We start from the raw sequence: 11,222 nt of genomic DNA, 5'->3' as shown, positions 1-11,222 counted from the left end.
TTCGTCAGTATTACCTTAATTGTTTAATTTGCGTTATCAAAGCTGAAAAATACTATTTATTGTATATTGCACTATGAATATGAACATTTTTAGTACTTCATTCGCTGGAAGGAAAAGTAAAAAGCTAACGATCGTTTTATTTGTTTTTATAATATAGTTAAAATTTTCTCGTAAGATCAGACAAATTTCGAGGGATCTGTAAAAATTGCTATTTGGACGTTCCTTGTAAAACTGAACGAATCTCATTTCTGAAAGGAAGATATGCCTTGTATATTTTTATTTGAACAATTATATTTAAGAAGCATTTAGATAGACTGACAAGAGACTGCTCGACATCGTGTTCACTGCGATCGTGGTTCACAATATTAATTACTATCACTACCCTCACTACCACATAACCATGTGGAATGTATAGATTTGTACTTGTTTGTTTATTTATTGTTAGGTAGCGAACATAAAAGAAAAGAAAAAAAGAAAATGAAGCCACAAGTAAAAGATTTGTGGCACGAGGAAGACCATAACTTTTGGATCATCCTTGACTGTTTAGCCTTTAGATTTTATTAGCTACATAAGAATGACTAAAGCATTATTTTGTTGATATATACATTGTACGACATTATTGATTATAAATCATGAATAATCTGTAAATATATGAGACCAACGCAACGTTGCCTATTTTTCTCGACGAGCATCCACAAAATCCTTATTACATGTGTATATCGAGTTAAACAGAAGTATTTAGCATCTGTTTACTTCGAATGTACGAATTATTATTACAATCACCAATTTATTTAATCGAAAAGCGATCGTAAATCATTTTCACAGTCTGAAACTGTATACGAAGCGTAGTTTTTAGACTTGTATTATTTAATTAATTGATAGGTTTTGTTTATCAATCTGATTCACACAAAGTTTGTGTCACTTCATTTAGGTATATAGTAACATCAAATATTCCCAAACAAATTTGTCCATTTCTATATGAGCCTTTATAAAAAGATTCGTGTCTTAAAAATTTTACAAAATAAATGACACGTAAAATATGTAAAACAACCAAAAGCAAGACGAGGGGACACCAAACTTGATGACGGATATGGAGAAATGAATAGAAGCAAATGATTTGTATACAAAGTAAGAAATGCACAATTAAAAAGTTGAAATAAAAAGAATAGCAATCTATACCATAATAAATATCGTACTTATACAGATTAAGACAATATGTACAGTTCTACTCAATTTTAATCAATTTGTTTTGCAAATATTATATGTATACAAAATTTAACTTTCATTTCCACGCTTTCTAGAATATAATCATGTACTCATGTGATTACAATATAAGTACATTATTCTTAATAATGAAATCTAATATATTATTTTAAATTAGTATATTATTTGTAAAAAAGGAATAATGAATCAAATATCTGCGAAAAAAATCATATCACAGAGTTTAAAATTCGCGCCATGGTGAAAAGTTACCACAAGATCGATCATTGTTTTTCGCCAATAGCTGTTGTTTTTAATAGAAAAACAAACAATTGATCTTAAAAAGACATTAAACACACCAATATATGCGAACACGTACTTATCAAAATTATTGAAAACTAGCAAAGCTTTCAGAAGAAAGATCAGCCAGAGACAAATTGAAAGCGTACATTTTCGTGGCAGCCATTTTGTTGAAAACACGCGCGCGCGGCTTGGCCACAAACAAAAAATAGTCAGTGTGCTACGGTGCCGTGAGTACGTAGAATTTTTCAATCGTGGGAACCTTTTGAGTCGGTTTTTTTTCTATCGGTTGTGTCATAATCTTTGGTCAAAGTTCCTCGACGGTTGATATCGTGTTGATAGTGTACGAAAGGCGTCGCTGTCAAAGAAACGTGCGAACGCGTTTGATTGGTCGAAACAAAAAAATCCGCGAAGATACCGACTACATGAAATGCCACATAATGCGGAAAAAATTGAACGGTGCGCCCTACAACTGGTTCAATAACGTTCGTAATATTGTTCCCTAGAAAAATTTGAGTCCCATTGACATTTGAACGGTGAATATCCACAATGCCTACGATACGAATAAACCAGAACCAGCATGTCGAAGTACTATAATGCATGACGCACAGGGAACACAAGCATGCACACATAAACGCACACTTCAAAGTAGTAGAGGTCACTAGCCTTACGCACCACAGGGTCGTGTTCTCGTTTTACTTCGGTACCGTGGAAACTTCTTTTAAGCATATCACATATTGTCCCGATCGGATTGTTTCCGTGACCGTCAGCCATAATGCAAAAATAAGAGCACACTTTGAGAACGCAAGAGGGGCGAAGGGAAAGAAAGAGGAGGAGAGAGAGAGAAAAGAAAAGAGACAACAGAGTTGATTGACACGTCCCTGTGGTTTTATATACTCTTACCAGTGCGCAGTATTTTATGTACCATCGATTCAATATTTCCTTAGAACGATAATTATCTCTGCTTAATGTTACCGATCGGCATTACTGTTTCTTTACTGCGACCTATCGTTTCACTGTCGTAACCAAATTGTCAAAGGGAGGATAAAGTGAGGTTATGAACGTGTCGGCCAATAATGTTATACTTCGATGGTGTCATTAAGTAACTTGCAAGTCAAACAAATGTCACGGTTCTTTTCGAAAGTGCGATTGATATTGTGATACAAGTGCTTCACTGTACGGTGACAACGTACGATTCAAGGTAATTCGAAACAAGTAACACGCAATTACCTTAACCTTTTATTATGTGTTCGCTTCGAATGGTAACGCACAATAAAGATTTTACATGAATATGGATTCTCTCAGCATGAGCTCTTAAATTTTAATTAATTTCATTCATTTCTTTAGACAAACTTAAAGTAATTGTACTTCTGCAAATAAATATGGTGACACAAATGTTGAGACATCATTGATGCAGATTTTTTTCATGAAATATCAACGCTTATGTATATATTGAACGCTAACATGACGATTCGCATGCAATATTCTGATAATATTGCAAATTTGATCACTGCAATTGATAACTAGTGTCACCGAATATGCAGAAGTACATATAATTGATATGAAATTTAAAAATGATACAATACTAGTAATTAAAATCAACGTAAATTTTTGTTTATATCTGCAATATATTGCTTTCTATAACGTAAAATTATTCCTAACCTTAAAACAATAGGTAAATCCGCATCTGCGCGATCGCTTTTATCGACTATCTGTCGGTACAAATTTTTAATCCAAAATTATCTAATACATTGTTTGTAACGACACATTGTTTATTGCCCTAATTTTCCGTTTTTATTTTTCAGAACAAAAAATGAAGAATACATATTAGTAATAACTAATATATTTCCTGGAAGTGAAGAATAAGTAACTTCATCTTGTGAGATGTGTGGACGTGCTCATATGATAATATGATCATATAAAGGTCAAAACATCATCAAGCTTGTTTTCTTAAAATGTTCGTACATGTTAAATTATTACCGAAGCATCTTTGAAAAAAAAGGAACATAATAATGGCAGATACTAAAGTAGAAAATACAGATCTGAAAAAGGCAATTAATGCCACAGATGTATTAAATGATTCAACTACTTCCAAAGATAATGTCGAAGAAATTAAAAAACATATGGAGGATGTTGCCGGTGAAAGTAAAATGGAAGTAAATGATTCTTCTGAAAAGAAATCTAACTTGATCAATGACATTGATATAAAGGAACCGAAGAAAGAAATTGCTTTTGAAGATTCAAAGACAACCGAAAATGTAGTACGTAAAAGCGAAAATAAATTTGGAACTTGTACTAAAGAAGAAATAATGTTGAGTCTGGAGCGCAAAGAAACAGATCAGACAGCAGGAAAATCCAATTCCAATGATACAGTCGCAAAAATGAATGATTTGGAAGCTATAAATAATGTTTCAGAAGAGGAAAAGACATTAAATGAAATATCAAAAGCAGTGCATGAGGGTTTAACTTCAAAAGATGGTTTTCGTTCTACTGTAAAGTCAAAAAATTTCCAGAAGGAAGATGAAAACATTGTTGATGATAGCCAGCAGAAAGCAAAAGAAGAATCAAAAACTGAAGATATTGTAAAAGAGACGCATAGTGAAAAAGTAAATGTTCCTGTAGACGCTGAAGTAAAGCAAAATATAGAAGAAATACAGCACGCAGAATGTGGCATAGTAGGACCACCCACGACTGTTAGTGAACTTATTCATGAAGAAGAACTGAGAGCAGAATCTGCATTATCGACTGATTCAAAAGTTCAAGATCACGTTGCTGAGTGGGTTCAAAATACTGCTAAAGGCGAAGAAATAGTAGTAGAAGATGAAGAAGAAACTCCTGTCCAGCAGGCTGAAGAGGAAAAAAAAAATATTAGGGAGAAGAGGACCAGAAAGAAGAAAAATAACGACATTCTTGCCTTACCCACTAGAAAATCCCAGAGAATTGTTAGCAACATCATCAAAAAAAGTATTAAATGGTAAGTAATACCTATAATTTTTTATTTTAACTTTTATATAGATTTATGTTTGACAAAGGATTATGATATCTACATTAAGAATAATATTTCTTATTAATTGGAACCGATAAATCAGATTGCATTTCTCGCATAACTTTTGCGTATACTCTTGAAGTATATAGTGTTGATGAAAGCACAAAATGTTGCCTTGCATGTTTCAAAACTTGACTTAATTTTAATGTAAAGAGCATCATTCAACTCTCTGCGAAATTAAAATACTGAAACAAATTTAATTTATTCATACGTAATATGTTGAAAGTACAGTGGCATAGTTATTAAATTGTATTGGGAACAAAGTGTGATATCTTTAAAGTTGAAAGGAGGCGTTCAATATATTAGAATATTCGTGTTTTCAGTTACGAACACGAACACTTTTTATTGCAGTATAATTCTGAAAATATTAGCTAACTGTGATAAATATTTTGATTTATTTGTTTAACCTGGCAAAATTAGAGAATTACATTTTCCAGTCCTTTTATACATAAAAAATAAAGAACTTTTTAAATAGTTGAAAGATAAGATAATATTTTTCTTTCCTTTATATAAAATTGGCTTATAAATTTGAGATATGTCAAAAGGATCTCTGCCTTCTCTATAGTTACAATGAGAAAATAATAGACATATAATAGAATTGCAAAGGGAAAATAATGAGTGTATACAACTTTCTCTTACTACTTTTATAATCCATAGAAGGGTTCTCTAATGCTTTCATGGCAACTAATGCCCGAATAGTTATTGTATCTTAATAGTAAGGATGGAGAACAACTATCGAAGGGCTTCAGTCAACCTTTGCAGATATCTGCAGTGAGGATTGTAAAATGAACTTGTATAACAAAAAATAGAGAGAAAGATTTTTGTGTGATCTTGGTGGTGAGGTAGCAGAGCAATCGTTCTCGGTTACGTTCTCCGGTTGGAGAAACGGCTGGTCTACGGGTACTGACAAATTCGATCGGCGAAAGTGTACATCGATACCGCCGGTCTACTTCCTTTTTTCGACGTAATCGTCGATCCTATCCCGAGATTTGCGTTATCGGCCGATAAAGTCAGGATAAGAGGAGCACCGACGAGCGCGCAAACGCGCTATAACGACGTGGAATCAGGAAAGTGGGAGAAGAAGGGAAAAAAACGGGGAGAGAATATTGACCGTAGAACGATAAGCAACGCGGTAGTGTCGATAACAGAATGACTATTTCTGCCGTCATCGTCTCCTTCCTCCCGGTTTACCTACTCCGCGGACCACCAGAAGTACATCCTCTCTTCTCTGCTTCCACCTTTCCCCGGTCTATTCCTATTTTCTTTCCCGTGCGTTTCTTCTTTCTTGAACAAACACACGGCACCCGGCTATCTGCCAGATAATACCGATCGGAACGCGAGCGTTGTTTGGTATCGTCGTGGCAGGAAATGCAACGAGAGCGACAATCGAGTTTGGTCGTTAACCCTTTACCGCTTGGAATTGTACTTCCTTGAATTGATTGGTTACTCGGAAATCTTCCGCTTCGACGCAATCCGACTCCTCGTTCCTAAATTATCTGACGACGGATTTGTTTAAACATTACGCTCGCGCAGAACGTTATTTCACCCTGGAACGGTCGACATTTTTCAGAACTAGACTACGGATCTTCATGCATTTATAGCTTATGAACATTTTCGAAACAGGCTGGAATATAGAATTCAATAGAATTTAGTACGATTTTTATTAGTTTTGGATCCGCAAAGGCTGTTCCCATTAAAAATAGAATTTTATTTCATACCGTTTTCTTCAAATTTGTCTACCAAAATTGGCAAATGCATAAACATCCACAGTCTATTTGTAACTATATAATTGATGCTCAGGACCGTTAACAGCTTTAATCATTAATTTTTGTAAAAATATTTTGACTGGTACTTCTTGTAGGCACAGAAATGGCACTTTTTGTTAGCCTCTGTGACATTTCACATACATTTAGTTTAATTGCCAGAAATTACTATGTATTTCAACGCTCTGGGTCAAAATAGACCCAGTCACCGCCGACGGAGGTACAGCTTAAAGTGGTGATTAATTTATGTTGCTAATAGCTGGAAACATATGTTAATGTATCCAGTATTCTTCTTTGTGTTGTGGTGGGTATTTAGGCATCACTTTTACTTTGGACTTGGTGCCCCTATATTCTAAATTGATCTAACGGTAAGTTCTATAATAAGTCCTTTTCAGCACTAAACGACATATGCATAATACGTTTATTAAACTGGAATTTTTAAGTCCTTAATGTCGCCGGTTAACATTTGCTTTCGAATTTTAATGAATAAATCAGAAAGGTTACTTGATTAACGCGGAATATTACAACTAATTTTAAAGTTAATGTAAATGTTAAATATTAGGTGAATGTATCCATTTTTTGGGGTTTCAAAACACATGTTCTATTTTATACGTATCATTTTCTATATTTAAACATTACTAACAAAAACTGAGCGAATGCTCAATTTTCTAATACAATATCGATGAAAGCATTGACGGTTTAGTATGGTAATATTGAAAATTTCATTAGTCCATGTTATGATTATATAAAGAAGTTGCGAGCTAATCAAATTTTTTGGAAAACACGGAGTTTATTAAATTATCAGATCCGTTATAGATGTTCCAGTTAGCTACGTTACATAAAGGTTAAACGGGACTAATATGAAGGTCATGACATCAGTCATTACAATCTCGCGTTATTCTACTTTTTACACTTACGTTAGCGCTATCGATAATCTCATGATAGTAAGGGTAGTAATATAATCCAGGAATATATAACTTTTGTTATAGTAATATAACACCAAGAAATCTGATAGCTGGAATTTTAGATCAGGAACAAACTTGGTACGGTGGGTTCTCCATAAAAAATTAAATCAAAAACATCGAATAATATTTTATTCGGAAATTCAATTTTAGTTGCATTTACAAGTGTTTTGGTAAACATCAACATCATTCTGTACGGTATCGATTTTTAAAATGTTTGTGACCAATTTATTAATACATAAACACATCATTTTTTCGTCACACTATACAAAAGTATTGATTTGTTCTTTTCAATTGAAATTTGAATGTAAAATCAAGCTTTGGGTTCGATTATTGAAAGATATATAAACAAATTATTAACGTTTAGCAATTTCGTGAACCATAGAAATTTTTGAAGAAATACTTCGGTAATGTTATTGATTCTATACAATGTTTAATTATTAAATATTTCTCAAGATTTCTAACAGCTGCTGCCACAAGCTTTGACAATTGCTGGTCGTAGTTTATTTTAAATCACGCCCAGAAGACGAATTCTGCTTGCAGAAAAGATTCCATAGCCTCGTCGACGCGTTCAGTGGCCATTGAGCGATTCTGTATACCGTGCAAGAGTAGTCGTCTTTCATGAGTACGAAGGCAGCTTGTACAGGGTGATCATGGAATTACGGGATCCAAATTTTTTTACAAAAATTCCATTTTCCTCTAAACAAACTTATAACTAGAGATGGATCTTCACGCAAAATAAAAGTTTTCTAAATCAATTGTAAGATAGAAAAATTAAATAAAAATGTATTACTTCGTTCAATAATTATAAGTCGAAGAGAATATGGCAATATTTTAGAATTCTCTGATTGTCTTTACAGTTTCGCATTTAACAAGTTCAGAAGTGAAAAAATTGAATAAAGGCATATTATTTTGTACTCTTTTTATTCCATATCAGTTTTGCTTGAAAATTATTTTAAATTATAAATATTTCTTGACAGTTTTATAAATAGTATAAGCTATTTGCTTTTCTATCAAACTATTCACGAATTTAGTTAATACTGGCTACTACTCTATTTAAATAATTAGTACCGAGGAGAGACATATTTACTGTACCTAATCGACCTTTCAGAATTCCAACCACCCGTGTGTCGCGCGATGCCCACAAACACACGGCAATCATTCTGCAACTCATTTACCGCAATTACAAAGTAACCATCCAATTACGCGACATTATACAGTTCGCGGTACAAAGCAAGTCTTCGGACTGTTTACGCAGCTAATTTTACAAATGATAGTTTTGAAAATCAATGTATATTTGATGCTGATCGCTTGTCATGCACATACCGGGGCAGGTATACGACAGCACACCGCGCGTGCGCCTTGTTCCTAGACGCTCCGTGAAAAGCATCAGTACAGTAGTGCACGGTTAAATTTACATGACTCAGTTTCACTCTTCTCCCAATGTTCAATGTCTTCAGCACAGCGAAACCACCCCAGTAGGAAAGGATAGAGAATGAATACAACGTATGCGATGCCACAACCGGAAAAAGTAAATATGAAGTAAAGAAAATTCCATTTTCATTAATGTTTGTCTTACCATTTCAAATGTGGTACCAACAGATTGTTGAGATTCTTCTCATTAAAATGAGTCCACATGCGACGTAAATCGGTTTATTTTTATAAACTTCGTGCATAGCAAGCATACGTATGTCCTTAATTTTGTTATTTACATTAAGTCTCCGGTTTACATCGTGTTTGGACTCGTTTTAATCAGAAAAATCTCAACAACCCACTGGTAGTGCGTTTGTGAAAAGCAAGACAAAAATGACTAAATACCTAAGTACCTCTTCGAAGTACCTGTCCCCTTCCTCGAGTAGTTGCGAGTACAACTACAACTCTTTCTTTCTTTGCTGAGATAAGGCTTCGCTGAGCACGTGGCACCAAATGGTAGGGGAAGAGTGAGGATAGTTCGCGCAAATTTAGCAAATTCGATTGAGTACTTCTGTATTAATGTATTTCGTGAGTAATTGTTCCAGAAATTAGCCACTTAGGGCCAGTAGTCAGCCATTTTAAGCGTTGTTATTACCAAAATGTACTATTTTCTAAATTTGTTACACGGGGACATGAAGCTGTACATTTTACGCGAGTAATAGGCTGACCATTGCACTCATTCAAATGGGGATGGGTCGTGCCAATTGAAGCGTTACAGACTTAGTAAAACTGAAGTGAGGACTACCGTGTCAATGTATTTCATAAAGCGTTGCCAGTTGTAAACCTGGAACGTCTTTAAGATGTACATTGGAAATGAGGAATAGGCTGACCATTGTGTTCATTCTAACGGGGAAGAGAGTGGGGATGGGTCGTGGAAATTTAAGTGTAACAGATTTAGCAAATTCAAGCGAGCAGTGTTGTACCATAATTATAGGTCGTCCTAATTCCATTAATTATTTCAAGCGACCGTTTGCTTATCCGTCGTTTGAAAGAGCGCGGCACCGAGGTCTGGTCCCAGGCCAAGGCTGGTCTCACCCCGCAGCCCGGATGAAAGTGGAGCGGTCTGCGAGAGCGGGAGGGGCGTTAATCCCTGCGAACGGTACCATAGAAACGGTACCGGTGGGATCGTTACGTGTGCCTGCAGACCGGCGTCGAGCAACCACTCCGGGCTGCTCTCCGGTACCATCGGATACTCGCCGGTGTGCGTTCCCCGTCCATGCGTGCGTGCGTGCGTGCGTGCGTGCGTGCGTTGGTACGTTCGTCCGTGCTTGCTCGCTCGCTCGCCTGCCTGCGTGCATGCGAGCGTGCGTTCGAGCAAGAACCTACGATATAATCCAGCCCAAGGCCTCCTCCTAAGAAAAGGGGAAGGTCTTCTTTGTCCCTCGGTCCCTCGGGCAAAGGACCGCAGCCAGATGTCGGCTGACGATCCTTGCGACTGCGTCGACACGCGCGTACACTTCCTTATCGGTGTACGCATGTGTGTACGTACACAGCACACGGTGTCCGATGCAGGCGTACGCACGCGTCGTTCCGCCGATGCACGCTGCTGCTCACGGGTATTGCGTATCCTTCGTGGGTATTTTTGGTGACCGTGTACGCGTTGGTTCCTTCGAACACAAATTCTTGGTCGCCTTCGATGCTCCGACTACCACTGGAGACACTGCGCCGCCCGAGGAGGCCGAGGTTATGGCGTCGAGGCCGTTCGAGGCTGCTGGCTTGGTTCTCGGGGTGTGCAATAAAACTTGGCCCGAACCTCGGGGGACAGGAAAATTAATGAGAATCAACCGGGATGGAAGTCTTCTTGCTGCCCAATTAGGTTTACTCTTTTGTCATCGAGGTGGGGGGGGGGGGGTCTTAACCCTTGACACGCTTTTGACGATTTCCATTTAAATCCTTGGGAATACATTTTTCTTTATTCTTAATTTATTATCAACGTCGATCTTATTTGACCTAATGCAATTAGGATGCACTATTTCAGTCCCGACTTGGTAGCCAGTCTTCCTGAAAATAAATTGCTAAGATATCTACTAAGAAACTCCTATACGCTTGCGTGAATACGACGATCAGCTTATTCTTCATTCCCAGACTGTGGATTTTATGCATTTATGAAAAAAACAGGAGGGTGTTGAGAATATCGAAACATTACTTGCAACTTGTTAGGACCATTAAAGAGAGTCATAAATGTCTGATTGGTTCCAGTGAATTTCAATCGACAGGAAAATTTTAAAATTTGCACAAAGCACCGCAGTCATTTCCAATGTATAGCTCAAAAGAATCTGAAAAAATTCTAGTAACATTTTCAAACCTTCTAAATTGAGATTAGAACAAGAGCTTATGCCTGCTACTGTTCCTGCTGCTACCTGCTCTCCAGCGAGAGACCTATGCTTGAATTTCGCTCGGACACGAACGATCCTAATTTACGGAGTAAAGGTTAATAATAATAACACTTCAGATAGCCCACTACGGGAACAATTATCC

The 11,222-nt window shown here is 36.4% G+C and overlaps 1 protein-coding gene across 1 annotated transcript in view; it reads left to right on the top strand.

Annotated features, from left to right (window-relative positions):
• Positions 1–1,461: 1,461 nt before the first annotated feature.
• The window catches only part of LOC143363491 (uncharacterized), a 53,261-nt gene continuing 43,500 nt past the window's right edge, over positions 1,462–11,222 (top strand). Inside the window, exons 1-2 of the mRNA XM_076804066.1 lie at positions 1,462–2,701; positions 3,306–4,474. Of these exons, the coding sequence (XP_076660181.1) occupies positions 3,513–4,474 (962 nt within the window). The 5' untranslated portion in view covers positions 1,462–2,701; positions 3,306–3,512. The remainder of the gene's footprint in view (positions 2,702–3,305; positions 4,475–11,222) is intronic.

This window comes from Halictus rubicundus, chromosome 2 (genome assembly GCF_050948215.1).
Source record: "Halictus rubicundus isolate RS-2024b chromosome 2, iyHalRubi1_principal, whole genome shotgun sequence".
NCBI lineage: Eukaryota > Metazoa > Arthropoda > Insecta > Hymenoptera > Halictidae > Halictus > Halictus rubicundus.
Note: the sequence above shows the minus strand (reverse complement) of the source record. Positions and strands in the feature narration are given on the sequence as shown.